The 19,971-nt window shown below is 39.7% G+C and overlaps 1 protein-coding gene across 1 annotated transcript in view; it reads right to left on the bottom strand.

Moving 5' to 3' along the window:
* Window positions 1–18,350: 18,350 nt before the first annotated feature.
* ATP7A (ATPase copper transporting alpha) overlaps window positions 18,351–19,971 on the bottom strand; it is a gene marked incomplete at its 3' end in the record, with an annotated part of 149,862 nt that continues 148,241 nt past the window's right edge. The window contains exons 22-23 of the mRNA XM_079726904.1: window positions 18,988–19,090; window positions 18,351–18,627 (exon numbers count right to left, since the gene is read on the bottom strand). Of these exons, the coding sequence (XP_079583030.1) occupies window positions 18,351–18,627; window positions 18,988–19,090 (380 nt within the window). The remainder of the gene's footprint in view (window positions 18,628–18,987; window positions 19,091–19,971) is intronic.

The following is a 19,971-nucleotide window of genomic DNA, read 5'->3' as shown; positions in this document are numbered from 1 at the left end:
ATGAGGATACTGGACAGTTGGGTGTGGGGCAAGGAGGGAAGGAGTCCCAACGAGGGGATAAAAGAGTACACAAAGGGTGAAGGCAGGAGTCGAGAAAGACAACTTTGACTAGTTTATAACTTTGTCATTAGTTCACCCTTGTTTAGAGAGCCCCTAGCCTAAAGCTTTACTTTCTTATAGCAAAGCTTGCTATACCAAAAGCATCTGAAAGCTGAGCATCTGTTTCCAGGTTCCTTGATATTTTTTCCTCCAAAATAATGATTAAAAAAAACTAGCACAAAATTAAATGTATGGATGCAATCTAGCACGAAGCTGCTATAGAAATTCTAAAGCTCCACTTCTCAAAACGCCTGGAACCTGGCTTCCCCCTAGTTAAGGAGCAAACTATGCGAGAAGAAAAGGGAAAAACTTATTGACAAATACAGAACATATAAGCTAGCTCATTTTTAGGGAAAAACAAAAAGTTGAGTGTTTTCTACCTTAGCTGCCAGATTCCATTCCTGATCCTCCTCTGTCCACTATATACTCTTTTTTTTTTTTTTTTCTTTTTTGGCTGTGTTGGGTCATCGTTGCTGCACACAGGCTTTCTCTAGTTGCAGTGAGCGGGAGCTACTCTTTGTTGTGGTGCACGGGCTTCTGCAGGGGACACGGGTTCGAGCACTATATACTCTTAAGTCAACATTTCTGTGTCCTTTGCTATGCATTGGTGCTTGACAGCCAGATTTACCCCTTCCCCCTTCCCACAAGGATGCAGCTGATTTTTTGGACTGGACCCTGTCAACCCAGCCCATAGAACTCGAAGTGGGGTACCCACACAGTAAAGGTACTGTGGTTCTCTCCACCCTGGAGCCAAGTCAACCAACTTGCAAGTCTACCCATGATACGCCCACTGCAGAAACTGACAGGATCAAAGGAGCCATTCAGAAAACTGCTCAACAAAGACTTTTCAAGGCAGCTGCTGCTGTATTTGCACAGACAAGACTGTGCCTAAAATTAGCACCCAGAAGATTCTAAACCCTTTGGAATTTCTTTCTCTTAAGCCTCAACACTTCATTTCAGGTTAGGGCATTTTAATGGACAGAAGGAAACCTTATTTACTTACTTTGTTTTTAAAGTAAACTTTCTATTTTGAGATAAATGTAGATTCACATGCAGTTGTAGGAAATATACAGAGAGATGTCTTATACATTTTGCCCAGTTTCCCCCAGTGGTAACCTCTTGCAAAACTATGGTACAGCATTACAACCAGGGTATTGACATTGATACAATCCACCAAACTTGTTCAGATTTCCCCAGTTTTACTTGTACTTATGTGTGGTATATTTAGCTCTATAAAATTTTATCACCTATGTATGTTTGTATATCCACTACTGCAGTCAAGATACAGAACAATTCTGTGGGGCTTCCCTGGTGGCGCAGTGGTTGAGAGTCCGCCTGCCGATGCAGGGGACGCGGGTTCGTGCCCCGGTCTGGGAAGATCCCACATGCTGCAGGAGCGGCTGGGCCCGTGAGCCATGGCCGCTGAGCCTGTGCTCCGGGGCCTGTGCTCCGCAGGGGGAGAGGCCACGACAGTGAGAGGCCCGCCTACCGCAAAAAAAAAAAAAAAAAAAAAAAAAAAAAAAAAAAAAAAAAAAAAAGATACAGAACAATTCTACTACCACAAATAACTGCTAATCTGTTCTCTGCCTCTTTAAGCTTGTCACTTCAAGAACCTTATATAGTTGGAAACATATAGTATATGACCTTTTAAGTTGGTTTTTTTCACTCCGCATAATTCCCTAAAGATTCATCCAGATCATTGTGTATATTATTAGTTTGTTCCTTTTTATTTGAGTAGTATTCCATGGTATGTATTCCACAGTATTCCAGAGTTGGTTCATCCATTCATCAGTTGATGGACACCTGGATTGTTTCCACTTTTTGACTATTATGAATAAAGTTTCTAAGAATATTCATGTACAAGTTTTTGTGTGGGCATATGTTTTCATTTCTCAGAGATAAATGTTAATTCACTTTTAAACTCAGCCTTTTTGACTAAGAAAGACAAGCGATATGAAAGAATTTCACATACACTGAATTAACTTGCCAAACCATTTGTGCGAAAGACTAGCCCATCTCTCTCATGACTCAGTATAAATCCTTAAAAAATAATATGTTTAGAGAGGTGAAGTGACTTGTCAAAAGAAAAGCCGTAAGAAGAACCCAAGTTTCCTGATTTCAAGTTGCTTTTATCTTCCACCAGGTTGTCCATGTAGGTTCTAGTCCCACAGCTGGCAGAAAGGACAATGAAAATCCCACTAGAAAGGAGGTTATTTTGCTAGTTGGATGGCTATCCCACAAACAGTTACACAGGGATTTCTTTAGGATAAGAACAGTAAAAGAGGGACTTCCCTGGTGGAGCAGTGGTTAAGAATCCGCCTGCCAATGCAGGGGACATGGGTTCGATCCTGGTCCGGGAAGATCTCACATGCCGCAGAGCGACTGACCCTGTGTGCCACGACTACTGACCCTGTGCGCCACAACTACTGACCCTGTGCTCTAGAGCCTGCGAACCACAACTACTGAGCCCACATGCCACAACTACTGAAGCCCATGTGCCTAGAGCCCGTGCTCCAACAAGAGAAGCCACCACAGTGAGAAGCCCGTGCACTGCAACAAAGAGTGCCCCGCCCCGCAACTAGAGAAAGCCCATACACAGCAACGAAGACCGCACATAGCCAAAAATTAATTAATTAATTAATTAATTTAAAAAAAAACAGTAAAAGGGATAATCCTCTCTTAACAATATCATTGCCACATGACTCATATATTTAATGTTGATCCCATCATATTCTCAGCAAAATCTACATTGACCAAAAGGTTTAGCAAACTTTCCAAAAGGGAAGGCTTAAGGATTTTTTGCGGGGGCATTAAAAAGACAGTATATCTGTAGATTGGTCAAACATTTATAATAAAAATTGTACTAGCTTTTAACTTTATAGTTTATGGTGTAGAGAACACCAAACCTGGCTATCATTAAATTGTTTTTAATTCAATGGCAAAATTATGCTTAATAATTACAGAGTAGTATTAAGAAGCGGCCTCAAATATTTTTAGGCATAAAGTAACTGTTATTATTGTTTATATCTCACTTCAGCTATAAGAGGTAATTTGATACAGTGGAAAGGATATGGGTTTCAGAATCAGATTTCAACCTTTGCTCTGTGTAACATTGGACTTAACCCCTGAGAACCTTAGTTTTGGAAAATTTATAAAGTGAGAGTTAAAAATCCACACCACACATGGCTAAGTTTACATACGATAACATGGATGAAATTGCCTAGCACAGGGCCTGGCATGTCACAGGTGTTCAATAAGTGTCAATTCTTGATAAGCAGGAATTTAGACTTTTTTGATATCTCAGATACAAGAAGACCATAAAAGACAAGCCTAAGTGTTTTAAATTTGTTCTGAAATATTAAGAACATCATGTTCATTGATAATATCATCAGTTTTTCAGGATTTGCATAATCTAATGATCATTTTTGCATCACGCAGCTATAACAAGAAGGAGACCAGAATTCAGAATTCACTAGCATTAAGGGTGGGGATTCTCCCTGCGGGTGAAAAACATCCAGAGCAAGAGACAGATTAGACGCCCCAGGGCATTACACGTCCCAGAATCCTGAAGGCAAAGAGAACAAGTTTTTATGTGTGTTGAAAAGGAAGAAGTGGAGAGAGCAACACAGATTGAGAAAGAAAGAGTGTGAAGGGGGAGGCAGAAAGAGACAGAGATTTGAACTGTGGCTGTGGAGATGGACAAGAGAAGAGGGATTTTATCAAGCCTCACTGTTTGACATGCTGTGTAAACCCATGTACTGCCCCTTTAAGAAAATCTGCAGAAAAGATTCTCTTTAAGAAAAAGCTATTGAAGTTGGATTTGTGTTTTGACTCCTGCCAAGTCTGTACCACAAGAAGACCTAATTTTAACAGTTTACACAGGCTTAATGCAAGTTGATTTCCATTGCATCTCTCAGCAGGAGGGATTGCTAATTGATTGCATGTTGCCTGGACCCTAAGAAGCCTGAAGCCTTTGCATTCTCTGAAACCATTAAAAAATCTTACAGGGAGCACCTGATCTTCTCAACCCATCCCATTCCTGGGAAGTAAGGAAAAGAGGTGGGAAGCTCTTAGGCTGACCTGACCAGAGAAGTAGGCTCAGCTTTGAAATCTGCAAAACCTGGCTTCAAGTTCCAGCTCTGTCACTTACCAGCTATGCTCAAGTTATACACTTCTTTCAGTCTCAGTTTCCTCATCTGTAAGCTAGAGTTCAATCAATGGCCTAATATCCACTGTAACTCAGGCCAAAAGCTTGTTGCTGAGCACTGAGCCACCAGGCTCCTGGTCAGCCCACAGCCTCTTGATATGTTACCCACCGGCTGGAGTTCCTCCTCATGGGAAGCAGAATTGAAATGAGGGGCCATGGAACCCAATGGAGGGGGGCAGAGGAAGAAAGGTTCTGTGTTGCTGAGGGGGCTGCAGAGATCATTTTTTTTTCTGCTTTATAACAAATTTAATCAGTTATACATATACATATGTTCCCATATCCCCTCCCTTTTGCGTCTCCCTCCCACCCTCCCTATCCCACCCCTCCAGGCGGTCACAAAGCACCGAGCTGATCTCCCTGTGCTATGCGGCTGCTTCCCACTAGCTATCTACCTTACGTTTGGTAGTGTATATATGTCCATGCCTCTCTCTCACTTTGTCACAGCTTACCCTTCCCCTCCCCATATCTTCAAGTCCATTCTCTAGTAGGTCTGTGTCTTTATTCCTGTCTTACCCCTATGTTCTTCATGACATTTTTTTTCTTAAATTCCATATATATGTGTCAGCATACAGTATTTGTCTTCCTCTTTCTGACTTACTTCACTCTGTATGACAGACTCTAGGTCCATCCACCTCATTACAAATAGCTCAATTTCATTTCTTTTTATGGCTGAGTAATATTCCCTTAACCTTGCAGGGGGGCGAGAACCATTTCTGAATTCCTGGGCCATTTCAGCAAAACCCAAGAGGGGACTGAAAGCTACCCTGTAGTTCACCAAGGCATTATTTTACTTGGGCAACGGGAACCAGCGCTGGGTGTAGCTGGAAATGAAAGTGGGGGTAGCATGGGGGTTGGGGAGGGGAACTGTAACTCACCAATACTGGAAAAGTTTGACCTTAAATAACAAAGTTATGCAAGAGGCTGATTCAGAAAACTGCTGTTTACTTAGTTCCCAGTCATTAGGGAGCTTTCAGAGCAGATGGGGTTTTGGGCATCCTGGCCTCTCCCATCCCAGAAGCTAAGCCAGCTGCTCCTAAGTGGGAAAGTGAGGAGTAGAAACATGACTCAGGCAGCATAGGGCCCAGGCTACTACTGCCCTTGACTTCTGTGGATGAGGCTGGGAACCCAGCTTGAGAAAGACGGACCCAGAAATTCCACTAAGAGGTGTCTAGACTGCCACCCATCTGCTCCTTTCCTAACAGAGATTTTCTTGCCCTGTGCCTTAATCCATCCAGGGATCATATGCTGATTCTAGCCCCAGATATAGGTCACTGACCTTTACTGCTAATCTAGCTTTAAAAAGTAGTTAGAGAATCTCAGAGCTGGGAAGGACTTCCAAAGGCCATCAAGCAGGCCTCTGCATGCATAATACGCAACAGACGAATGCGGAGCTGATCTGTTAAGGTCCAGGGAAGGAGAGTCCACAACCCTCTCAGTAGTTTATAGAAGTATTTGTTTAGTGGTTCCTTGTAGTCCTGATCTTCCAGCCTTATTCTCTGCAATTTAAACTTCTTCCTTTTGGCTTTTCTAGAAGTGAAGAGAAGCTGTAGCAGACAGTACCTAGCTAGGATAAATGTAAAAATGACACATGCCTATAAGATAAGACATACTGGGGACAACAGGACAACCTGAGGGATTCTTAGGTTATGTTCTGAACAGAAAGAAGAAGGAAGATGACATAAGAAAGATGACTACACATAATTTATCAAGTGAATCAGGACACTTTTGAGAGTGAAAGTGGAATTAAACATAACAGGCATTAATTGAGCTGTACAGGATGCAACATCTGGTCACCCTGAATATAACATACATAACAAAGAGAAACCCAGACTACTGAATTATATTTTATTTATAGCTTCCAAGTCAAAACAACAGCAATCAACATTTTCAAGTTGGAGAGGATAGAATAAATATGACTAAGAGGGAGCTGAAAGCCAAGATAGTTGAGGTATTCATAAAAGAATGTATAGCTGTTTTAAATTCATGCATTCATGTGTTAATGCATTTCCTATACATTTGTTGAGTACCTACTTTGTTTCAGCTACTATGCAAGGTGATGCTCAAGACAAGATGTATAGGTCATGGTCCCTGCCCTTGAGCAATAATTTACAGAGAGGTGGATTCACATACACAAGTAAGTTATACTACACAGACGTAAACACTCAATATAGGAATAAACAAAATGTTATAGGAGTTGGAAGTTTCCAAGCCCAGATCAGTGACATTCTAAGATATTTAAAGACTTTATAGACATAATTTTGAAAAAAATTGCTACTGGTAATCTTTAAGAAATTATAACAAGCTAAAGATTTTGTTCAACAGACCAACCATGTTACAGAGCTGCTCAAGCAGTTAATACAATCTTGGATTAAATGAATGAAATATTTTCCCCCTGGTCAAACCATACCTAGCACTTTCCTGTTCACCATATTTTTTTAAATTAATTTATTTTATTTTTGGCTGCGTTGGGTCTTGCTGTGTGCAGGCTTTCTCTAGTTGCAGCGAGCGGGGGCTACTTTTGGTTGAGGTGCATGGGCTTCTCATTGCGGTGGCTTCTCGTATTGCGGAGCACAGGCTCTAGGTGCATGGGCTTCAGTAGTTGTGGCACACAGACTCAGTAGCTGTGGCTTGAAGGCTGTAGAGTGCAGTCTCAGTAGTTGTGGCGCATGGGCTTAGCTGCTCTGCGGCATGTGGGATCTTCCCGGACCAGGGATCGAACCCATGTCCCCTGCGTTGGCAGGCGGATTCTGCACCACCAGGGAAGTCCCTGTTCACCATATTTTAAATGAGCCATTGACAAAATGTGATGAGTATCTACAGGAGGGTGACTATCACGGTGAAGGATCAGAAAAGCAGGTCATTCATATATATATATATATATGTGTATGTATGTATGTATATATATGGTGACCATTATGTCTCAGTTTATGCCTATTGTTGTCATCCCATCCAATTATTACCCCCTTCCACTCTCAAAAGTATTCTGGGGGACTTCCCTGCTGGCGCAGTGGTTAAGAATCCGCCTGCCAATGCAGGGGACACGGCTTCGATCCCTGGTCCGGGAAGATCCCACATGCTGTGGAGCAACTAAGCCCGTGTGCCACAGTTACTGAGCCTGCGCGCCCTAGAGCCCGTGCTCCACAACAAGAGAAGCCACCGCAATTAGAAGCCCGGGAACTGCAATGAAGAGTAGCCCCCGCTCGCCGCAACTAGAGAAAGCCCGCACGCAGCAATAAAGACCTAGCGCAGCCAAAAAAAAAAGTACTCAGGTTTGAAAGATAAATTATATGGTCACCCTACATATGTATAGCTAATAGTTATTAGTGCCATTTATTGTGTGCTAATTTTTGTCATGCAAGATGTCACTTAATCCTTATCACAAACCTGTGATATAGGTGTTATATCATTATTCCCATTTTGTGGATGAGGAATCTGAGTCTCTGAGAATTTAGGTATGTATCCCAAGATTATAATGAACAGGGCTGACTTATCAATTAGGCCAAGTAGATATAGTGTCTAGGGCCCAAAATACATTCAGGGGTCCACAAAAGTGTTTTATTGTCTTTTTAAAATCAGATGAAAAAAATGAACTTTCAGGTTGAAGGAAATGTTTTCATATATAATATTATTTGTCTTTATACCAACAGTTGGAAAGTCTAATTTTCTGGAGGTGTTTTCTTTAATGGAAGGGGCCCACAAGGTAAAGGTACCTAGGGCCCATGAAAGTCATAATGTGGCCCTGGTAGTGAGTGACAGAACTAGGATCCAAACCCAGTGCCCAAGCTCTTAAACACTAAATGAGAAGCTAAACAGCTGAGGGAACAGGAAGTAGGCAGACTCAAAGCATCACATGACTGTTGTCAGCTATCCGAACAGCAGCCATAAGAAAGTACTTCTGTGCTTATTTGATGTTTCTCTCCTGCCCTTCTGCCTCAGCTGGGCTTGTTGAAATCTTACCCAAGACTCAAGACAGAGCTTAGTTCTTACCAACTCTATGATGCCTTCCCTAACTCCCATCCTTGGAATTGGTTTCACCTTCTTCCGTACTCCTGCAGCTCATCTTTATATTTATTTTATTTGTATTCTATTCTATATATATATATATATATATATATATATATATATATATATATATATATATATATAATAGCATGTGGTATAACATGTACCACATTCTGCCATTGTATGCATGTTTGTCCCTCTAAGGGACAGGGACCATATCTTCTTTATCTTTGTATATACAAAATAGAGTGGTTTAAATGTACTATGGGCTCAGCCAACTTTCAGTGAGTTGATCTTCTTCCTCAGCTCACTTTAAAGATAAACTTCTCAACAGTCAGAGATGGTCCATTGGACCTTTGAGATATTAAGCTCCAGACACTGAAAATGTTCAAGCAGGGCAAGGAGTGCAGAGAGGGGATTCCTGTATTGGTTGGAAGGTTGGACTGAAAATCCTTTAATGGCCTTTCCAACTCTGAGTCTATGGTTTTAGAATTCTGTTTGTAGCCTTGAGAGGCAGCACAGTATAGTGACTGAGAGTATAAAGTGTGGAATCAGACTGCCAAGGTTTAACACCTGACTCTGATGCCTGACTTTCTAGACTTGGGAAAATATTTATTTCTCAGAGTCTCAATTTCTTCACCTGTAAAATTAGGATAATAATTGTACCTTCAGCATAAAGTTGTTAAAGATTAAATGAGTTAATATATGGCAAGTACCAGCACCTGGCACAGAGTAAGAGCCATACAAATGTTTTTTCAATAAATAAAATAATTATATTTATGATTGCTCCTTTCTCCCCCCTTCACTTTGTGTGTGTGTGTGTGTATCTATATATGTATATACATATGTATATATATACATGTATATATACATATATGTATATATATGTATATATATGTATATATATATGTATATATATACATATAATATTTTGAAATCCAGAGCTGAAGCTTTAAAAAGTCTGGACCAAAGTATAGCCCAAAGGAAGGCTGACCTCCCAACTCTGGTTATATGTGATATATATCTGATAATGTGACCCCCATATCATGCTTGACTTTTGGGCGAATCTCCAAGGGCCTTCTTTTGTCAATCTGAAATGTCAGGACCCAATTTCAGAACCCAGAGAGTAACAGGGACATCCTAGGTCCTTTCTTGATTTCTTGGTCAGTGTTGGCATTGTGGTAGCAAGAAGGGACTGATTATCTTTCGGACATAAGATGCACTTTCCAGTTTGGCAGACGGTCAGAAAACTTAGATTTTAGTCTTAGCTCAGTGAATCATCTGGAACAAATCGTATACCTCCCCTGCATCTAAACCTATCAGTAAGAGGTCACTGCAGCCTGGTTGGCTTCTTAAACAACAGCATTACTGTGAAGCTTAGGTAAATGACAGCAAGTCTGGTGATTGTAAAAGAACAAAAGCTCCCTCAAATCAGACATACCTGAGTTTAAATCCTGCCTGACATTGTGTCTCCTTTGGGAAGTTAGATCATATAAGCTCAGTCTTTTCTGTAAAAGGCAGTAAGAATCTCACAAGATTATTGAAAGGATTAAATACAGTGATATAAGTAAAATGTTTAGCACATAGACCCTCAATTAATGTAACCATATTTGCCCGTGTCCAACATACTTTCCCCCACATGTATGTAAACATTACCCTTCTTCTATATACCCCTATTATGACAGGAAGCCAAGAGAAGATGTAAAATAATGGACTGACTTAACTGCAAACAGAAGTTCATATTATCTCACTGCTGCTCCAGGATTCAATATTTACATGAATGAAATAATTTTTGCCTCTGAAAACTTTCAAACTACTTTTAAACCAGTTTTAAAATAAGTACGATGAATACAGACTTTTCCCCACAAAAATTTCACTGTGTAATGGAGGTGGTTTCATTGTCTTGTGCATTGAATACATTGTCAAATGTGGGTAGTTTAGCTCATTGGTCCTTCTCTCAGCCCTGCCTGCCCCCTTCACACTTTGGATGATGACAGGTATTAGTCCCACTTTCTAAAATGGAGAAATAAAAGCAAAAGAAGTGCCTGATCTGAGGTCATAAGAGTATGTGACTAGGGGAGCTGGGAGTAATGGGGAGATGACGAAAGAATTGAAGGGCCTAGAGATGTCTAGTTTGAAATGCAAGACTACAGAAGCTGTATTTTGGCAACCACTGTCCTGGGTCACTATTTTCTGCAGAGCCTCTCCTTCCGGGCCTCTATACAGGAACTCCATAGGGCAAACTGCTTCTTCTAGACCTTTAAGGGAGGAGAGAGGGGACCAATAGGCAGAGACACTCTAGCTTCCCTACCAAGAAACACAGGCATCACTCTCTGCCTAGGCCTTGATTACGTCACAGAGACAGGCTCTGAGCCAGAAAATGCCATCTAATCCTAAAACTACAACCTGTAGTCCAGACAGTGGACTGGAAGGCCCATGACAAAAACTCAGCACAGTCTGAGAAACTTGTTCCTAAGGATAGAATGCACTTGTGGTTCTTAATCCTGCCTGAGCAACAGTATCACATAGGGATTAAAAACAGGGATTTCCTGGGCCCCACTCCAGAATCTGTATTTTAAACAAATGCCTCAGGTGTGCAGCCAGAGATGAGAAGCCCTTAATCCAGTAGTTCTCAAGTTTGAACATGAGTCTGAATCACCTGAAAGGCATTTCAAAACGTAGATTGCTGGGCCCCACCACCAGAGTTTTAGATTCATTTGGTCTGGAGAGGGGCCCAAGAATTTGAATTTTTCCCAAGTTCCCGGGTGGTGTTGATGTTACCGGTCCAGGGACCACACTCTGTGAACAACTGTCATTGCCTGCTTATCTGAGTTTGGCCTCTATGTCAAAAAATTTCCATGGCCTCTTCCTCAGTTTACCCCTGCACCAAACAACTGCTGAGGAAAATGGAACCAGCCCCAACCCTCAGTTATCAAGTCAATCTCTACTTACCCTGTGTATCACTGCAGAAACAATCAGCTCACAACCCTGCCAAGGTCTCCCAGGCTAAGCAGAGAGTGACACACATGCAAGCACCTGAAGCCACCTGCTTCATAATGTAAAATTTCCCCCCAATGACTCCTGGACCCTGAAAGGCAGGACTGGCCCAGCAGGGAACAGCAGTCTCGGATGTCACTGTCTTGTGGGGGCCCACCTAATACAGAGTGCAACTTGGGGACCTGAGTCTCAGTGCAAATACGTCAGCACCCAAATCAAGACATTTCCCAGCAGGAGATACGTGTAACTCCGAGAACAGAAGACAAATCTTCTCACATTTACAAGGGTTATCATGCCTCAGGAGGACCCTTGAGGTTCTTTTCCAAGGCTGATGACCACATTGTGTTTCACCACCATGTCCTTCAGAGACATTCCTAAGCTTGTATAAGGGGGTAGGGACTAAAGGATCTTTCCCTGTAACATGTGGAGAAAGTCCTGGTGAGGGTTTTTAAAAAACACGGTTTCATGACTCACACAGAACCTGAGAGTATGACACTCCTTCAAATAACACTCCACATCATCTGCAAAAAGGCTCTTTAACAGTCTTGGTTGAAAGTTTGCCACAAATTTAGTGTTCATAGTTTGTTATTACTATTATTTTGTTAATATTCTATGCTTTCTCTGTGAAATTGGGAAGAGTGGATGTTTTTATTTCTACTCTTGGAAGTTTCTTGACAGTGCTATTATTTGAAAATTCAGCTGAGTACAGGGGAGATGAGAGAGGAGGTGATCCACAGTGCATGCTCTAGTCTGAGGGGTCTTCGGGCTTGATGCCCAGAAAAGACACCTTGGAATTACTTAGCACTTTCCAATTTACTATCCTGTCACATAATTCTCTGTGAAGTTTTACATAAGAGGAAGGAGGCCCAGACAAGTAGCATGACTTTGCACTCAGCTAGTAAATGCTTATGTATGATTGAGATTCAAATCCAGGCCTCTCGGTGTGGAGAAAAGAGAACCCTCCTTCCTACACTGTTGGTGGGAATGTAAATTGGTGCAGCCACTATGGAGAACAGTATGGAGGTTCCTTAAAAAAGCTGAAACTAGAATTACCATATGATCCTGCAATCCCACTCCTGGGCATATATCTGGAGAAAACTCTAATTCAAAAATATACATGCACCCCAATGTTCATAGCAGCACTATTCACAATAGCCAAGACATGGAAACAACCTAAATGTCCATCAACAGATGAATGGATAAAGAAGATGTGATATATATATACATATACAATGAAATACTAGTCAGCCATAAACAAGAATGAAATAATGCAATTTGCAGCAACATGGATGGACCTAGAGATTATCATACTAAGTGAAGTAAGTCAGACAGAGAAAGACAAATATCATATGATATCACTTATATGTGGAATCTAAAAAATGACACAAATGAACTTATTTACAAAACAGAAAGAGACTCACAGACATAGAAAAAAAATTTATGGTTACCAAAGAGGAAAGGGCAGGGGAGGGATAAATCAGGAATATGAGATTAACATATACACATTACTACATATAAAACAGATAACCAACAAGGCCCTACTATATAGCACAGGAAAATACACTTAATACTTTGTAATAACTTACAATGGAAAAGAATCTTGAATGGATACATGTATATGTGTAACTGAATCATTTTACTGTACACCTGAAACTAACACAACACTGTAAACCAGCTATACTCCAATATAAAATAAAAATTAAATTTAGGAAAAGGATACAAAGTTTGTTGTAATCTGTTACAGCAGCAATAGGAAACTAATATAGTCACCCAGCTGCTATGTGGCAGAACTGGAATTTTGCAGATAGGTCTGGTGGGCTCCAAAATCAACGCTCTTTCCATCACTATGGAGATGCGGTGCTTTTAAAGAAATGGTGGATGCGACAGTGGAAGGTAAAAAGCTGCAAGAAGGAAGAGCTTAGGAGGGCTGATCCTGGGATCTACCAAATAACCTCTTCCACATGGCCTGTTGTTTTTCATTTCAATAGTTATAAAGTTATTTGGATTTAAAAAATAATCTTTTCAAGTAATTGCTAATACTTCTGGCTAGATCCAAGGGTCACTGGTACTTTAGGATGGATTAACCTGTTTTTTTTATTACATGGTGATAATAACTGCAATGAAGAAATTGACGTTTTGATTGGGTGAGGGTGAAGCAAGTAATGTTGAAGTAATGGCAGCACTTCAGTTTACAGACAGGCCTGGGGGCTGGGGGAAGGGCGCTGACCATGAAAAGCTAGGGGCCATTCGAGGACAACAGGTACAATATGCCAAAGACGATTCAGCCTATTTCAAACTTCTCCAGAGAGAGAACTGCCTGCATGGAAGTTTTCTGATTTCTTAAATTGCATGAGATCCTATTTATACTAGCAATTTCACTTAAACCTTGTCCTCAAAAGCCTGGCCTTTCATACCTTACTCATAACTCATTTCCACAACTAGTGGTCACATCTATGAAAATGAAGCTGTTAAGCAAGTAGGGCTGGCTGGCCTGAGGTGAAATTTGTGAAAGAGGCAGCCTCACCTCTCTCATCTCTATTTGAATCTTAGCAGGGCCTTTAAAGCCTTCCCCAACTGGAAGGTTTCTGGCTTTTTGTTTAGTTTTTGTCTGGAAGGTTTTGAAACCTCACCTGGGATGTCACCATCACTGCACGTCCTTCTCAGAGGTTAGTCAAGGTGACAATAGGAAAGGGAGGCTGGCCAGCTAAATGGATACCTCAGTGATTTTAATCATATATTTCCATTTCGAATCCTATTTCAATACCCTGAATAATCCCAAAGTTTGGGAGGGAAGTAAAACTTCGTTTTTCCTTACAAATGGGTTTAAAACCCTTTCCTTAACTTGAAGCAGTGTTTGGTATGGGGATGCATTTTGGGTGGGATCCTCATACACACTGTATATGGCTCCCCAAAGGCAAGAAAAGCTCTTATCTCCATTTAGCTCATTTGGGGTAGACAATCTATAAAGAACGTATTATAGACTATAAAGGAAAGGAGGACAATTATATTCCCTTGTTTCTCATCCGCACTAAAAGATCCAGCAGGTGAAGTCTGAAGGGAAATAGATTTCTTCCCTCCCACTCTTAGTAAATGTGTGGTGCTGTCTCCAATCCTTCCCCACCCTTGATTAAAAAAAAAAACAAAAACAGAACACAACACCTAAAAACACAGGGTAGTTTGGAACTGCTGGTAGAGGAGTTGGATGATTTAACAAAAGAGACACTGACAAAAAATCATTTTTTTTACAATACTATAATTATAAAGTTGAAGGCACATCCTTGGCAGATATATGATCAATTACATGCTTATGGAAAAACAAAACTACTGAATATCTTTACTATAGTAGATGATTATTGCACAACATTGTCCACTGCTGTTTTGGGTATCAAACAATCAATGTTCAACAATGGTTAGTAAAACACTTCTTTAACTAAAAGCATAAGTTTGAGACGCCTGGTTTTGGCTACAAAAGGCATTTACTATCAGTGCCATTAGAGAAGCTCTTTTAATTGAAGAACAAGAATTCATGCTTTTGTGCTTTATCTGGTTACTCATACCAGATAAACTTTCAGAAGGACTACAGAAAGTTAGTGTAAAAATAGCTAATAATTTGGCACAAATCTGCATTTTTCATATTTGGTAAAATAATATTTTTAAAATAGAGAAAAGTAAGAAACAAAAATATCCAAAAGGAGTGATTCCAGGAATGTTTTTATTCTTATTAAAACAACCAGTAACCAGATGCCTCAGCCAAAGAAAATAATAAAATAGAGTAAAATAAATATTAAGAAAAATAATTTTAAAGCAAGATCCATAAGTAGTGGAAACAATTCTCTAAGAACACACATTCTTGATTTTCAGCTGTGTACATAAAAGATACGCACACTTAAATGTTTGGAAACTGGAAACCTCTTGCCTACAATGCTATTTAAGCATTTTGAACAAAGAATACATCCAATAAAAGAATAACTTTTCAAAAGTTGAAGCACAATATAAAATTATTTGTTCACAAGGCATCAAATCTAACACCTAAAACGTTGATACTAAACTACGAAAAATAACATTTCTATTTTCACAACTGACAACCATACTTCTTTAGACTACAACACTAAACAGTTATGTTTTAACCATTGAAATTTAAAAGGCATCTTTGGATATTTAAGATAAAAGGTGCCCCTTAGTTGAGTCTGAACCAGCACTGGATATCAAAACATCCTTGCTATCTTCAGACTGAGGGCATGGTTGCTGAGTGAATACAAAAGAGTGACAAAGGAACAACAAATAAAGAACTTCAAATATTCTAATATCAAATTCAAATATAAATCCATTTTCCTTCTATATGGGTGATATATATATATATATATATATATGATATGAATAAACACAGATGCATACGCACACATTTATAAAATTTGTTCTCACTAGTAACTAATTACTTAAAGCTAGTTACTAACTGAAAGCAGTGTTTTTGATCCCCTCCATATGTCTCTCTCCGGTGACTACAGCTGCTCTATGAAGCTAATGGGAGTTCAGAATTGCAAGAGACTTGTGGTAGAGAATTCAAAGATGGCTATAGATATTTAAAGCAGGATTCTTTATAAACAGCATGTTTTCTGTTCCTGTACTAAGGGCTGAAATTACATCCTTGATTTTTCCCAGATTATATAGGCTGCTCTTCTCATTGCCCTATGACATGTGGATCCCTTGGCAACTCTAACACACACAGAATAATAAATAATAAAAGTAGTAACTGGCTACGTTCAAGTGCTTCAGAGAGATAGATAGAAGAGTGAAAGTGAGGGGAAGAGGGAGGGGGAGGAAGGGAGGGAGGGAGAGAGAGAGAGACAGAGAAAGGTGCTTCTTTTTCAAAAGTCTATATTATACCTTTGTCGTATTAGCTATTTCTTCTAGAAGAAACAAGTTGTGGTATGACGGGCCACTGGAATTAAAATAAAAAACAAATATTAAAATTCAAATCGAGGGCTTCCCTGGTGGCGCAGTGGTTGAGCGTCTGCCTGCTGATGCAGGGGACACGGGTCCGTGCCTGGATCCGGGAAGATCCCACATGCCGCAGAGCGGCTGGGCCCATGAGCCAGCGGCTGGGCCTGTGAGCCATGGCCACTGAGCCTGCGCGTCCGGAGCCTGTGCTCCGCAACGGGAGAGGCCACAACAGTGAGGGGACTGCGTACCGCAAAAAAAAAAAAAAAAAAAAAAAAAAAAAAAATTCAAATTGAGAGGATGGAAGATGGCACAGGCATTGGTCTAAAAAGAGCCTAGACCTACAAACTCATTCATATTTCATTAAAATTGGTTTGCTTTTCTAGATTAATAGCACCTTCATCAAGTTTCAGCTCTGTCTTTAAGATAGCTGAGATAAAAATGAGATCTTTTCCAAATCTGAAAAGTCAGCATGGAATTATGTTGTAAACTTTTTTGAGTGTGTATGAAAGAACAAGAGAAAAAGGAAGTTGGAAAGGAGGGAAGAACCCCATCCCCCACTCCCACCTGATTTTAGACTCTGCTCTGTAAAAGCGATTTTTGATATTTATCACTGACCTCAAGGGGAAATAAGAACTAACATTTACTGAGCACAAATCCTATGTGCTAGGAATTGTGCTAGCAGCTTTACATATGACAATGGGAATAGATGTTAGGAATTTATGTATGAGTTTTCTTCACTTAAATATTCTGCATCTGAAATCCACCTTGCAGTTAACAAGTTAATTTAAATAGTGATACAAGTACCAGATCTCTGACCAGTGTATTAACTCCCAGGCACTCACAGGGGGATTTCTAAATTTATACGTTGATGAGAACAAGCCCGTGAATATGCCAACCACACTAACTAGCAAGTGCAAATGTTTTAAACTAGAGAAAAATATAGAGTTAGCTAAAAGGTATCACAACCTAGGGAAATTCTCATTTCTGTATTACAATTTACTGTATTTTTTGGTAAAAGCAGCTTTGTGTAATAGCATTATTTTAAAGTCATTTTGAGAGATCATCTAAAACAATAAAAGACAATTAAAATCTATTAAATTATAAATATCAGCTAATGTCTTGCATTCTCTCCAGAAAAGGACAAATTTAGTGAATCCAGGTAATTTTATATGACCAGTACATGTTAAACATGGTAGTGTCAATCTTTGGAAAAAAATCAATTGTAGAAGTGGCTCAAAATCTTAAGTTTCTGAACTGAGGCTGATAGACGATACTAAGAACAACTTACAGCTGAACCCAGCAGGAGTGAACTGAAAGCTTGCACAGAGCTAGGGAGTCACTGAAGGAGGAATCTGATATATTTTTTACAACAATGGAAAGGTGGGAAGCAGGGAACCATATAGGCCCTGAAGGTCTTTTGAGCTACAAGATAAAGAAACAAACAAGTTACTGGAAAAGTTGTCAGTTATTTTTGTCAGTGAGAAACCACCTACACTTAGCTCACTTGAAAGAACATAATAAAAGAAAACACATTGGGGCATCTAAGAAAGCGATGGCAAAGACAAAGATGCAGGGAGAAGAAGGGGGAAAGAAAGCCTGTAATAAATAGGCCTGTCTATTTTTAAACAGTTTCTACTATTTTGCTTCTAAAACAGGATTCTTTATACAGTGCTTTGAAAGCCGTTGCTCCCCAATCTGGCAGGGAGGAGGGCTCGAGAATCTCCTCAAGATTATGCACTCAAATCTTCAAATTTTCAATGATCTTTTCTTGAACTTTTTTTTTTTGGTCAAATAAAAATTATCTATGACTTTAGCAGCAATTCAGCAATCTTCAGTTGTAGGACTTGTAAACCTCCCTGGTCTACCTTATCTGTTGCTAGTGAAAACAAAAAATACTGGAAATCCATTTTCAATAAAGCTAGGTTCCGAGCTGATGCCCTGAAAAAGATATTTTTTGCCATTAGACAAATGGAATTTAAATAGATTCCCTAACATAAGAGCATGAGACCAACATAAAGCCCTGCAATATTTTAAAAAGCTAAGGTGACCATGAATGCTGTGTCAGTGCAGAACAACATCATCTAGCAGCACTCTCTGTGGCCTGTTACAACGCACTGTCGTCATCTTCCCTGCAGTCTCCCACCAGGAGTGAGTGCTTGTCAGGTTCACTGGTACCAACACTGTTCAGTGATCGTTTATCAGACAGCAGTGAGTTTATGGAGGCTCTGCTGTAATTAACAATCCGGTCCAGCAAACCCAGTTTAGGAGAATTTCTTGAGGTATCATCTATTCCAACATGAACACTTATTTCTGAAGGACTTTTCTGTCCCATCTGGCCTCGGGCATGTAGTTCATAATTCTCATAAGTTGGTTTCCTGTAACTGAAAAGATGCAAAAGTATACTAGTTTGAAATAATCAAATGCGAACTAGCCGCTTGTTACATTCAAAAATGAAAAGAGATTAACCTGGTTTGAAATGTATAAAGGTGGTCAAAAGGAGTTGTGTGAGGTCACATGATCAGAAATCTTACTTCTGAGAGCCAGTGTACTAGATTTTACCCCACTCAGTGCTTGTGGTTGCTCTGTATATACTACATAAGGTGATAATTACCTAGTTAACATTTATTATTAAGAACAGTTTGGGCTTATCATTGATCAATACAAGAATAAAACCTAGCAAGACTGACTGTGGGTGATAAAAGGAATATAAAAGAGAAGCGTGAGCGAGCCATCATACTTACAGTTTAAGGAGGAGTGAAGAAAGTACTACTGAAACAGATGAAGCAGCCATTGCAGCAGATCCCATCCAGGGCTGCAAAACCAAACCAATGGGCATAAAAACTCCTAGAAAACAAGTTTGGATTAGTTAGACCAAACAGTACTAAACAGATTACCACTGTGTTCCTAATACATATATACAAATAATTTTCTTCTTTGATATTTATTCAGCAATTTATCCTCCTGTTGGTAGAGATTTATGTCGTTGTCAATTTTTCACTAATCAAGTGTTGCTGTGGACATTCTTGTACATGCCGCCCTGTGCACGTGTTTGAGAATTTCCCTAGGGTATATACCTAGAGGTGAAACAGCTAGATTATAACATAGGCACACCTTCAACTTTAGGTAGATATTTCTCAGTTGCTCTCCAAAGTAGCTGTACCAGATCACAAACCCTCCAATAGTGTATGACAGTTCATATTCTACAAACTCATCCACACTTGGTTTTGACAGACATTTTAAAATTTGTTCATATGATGGGGATGAGATAGACTTACTGTACTTGTAATTTTTTATGTGCTTATCTGTATTTTTTCTACTTTTTATACAGTGACCATATATTACTTGTATAATTAAAAAAAATAACTTGCTCCATGAATTAATCTCTCTGGACTTTGTTCTTTTACTCTTTGTCCTCTCCATCTGTGTGTCCCTGTTGATAAACAGCTTTGTAATTGTTCTCATGTTATCTCATGTCCTTCTTTGGCTCTCAAACCAGAGAGAACAAGAAGAAAGTGATAACTATTTTTCTTATGCTATTACTAATACTAACATCTACCAAGCCCCTAAGTAATGGGGATGATCGGATGCTTATTAAATAATTGTAAACTGCTTTTTCTTGGTCGTATTCCTTTGTTCAATTTCTCTCTCTGTCTTTCTCACATCTGGTTCCCAAACTTAAAAAAAAAACTGTTGGCTATTAGAACATTAAGAAAATTCTCTGCATG

Source organism: Hyperoodon ampullatus (assembly GCF_949752795.1).
Source record: "Hyperoodon ampullatus genome assembly, chromosome: X".
NCBI lineage: Eukaryota > Metazoa > Chordata > Mammalia > Artiodactyla > Ziphiidae > Hyperoodon > Hyperoodon ampullatus.
The sequence above is the reverse complement of the archived record's forward strand: the minus strand, read 5'-3'. Positions and strand labels throughout refer to the sequence as shown.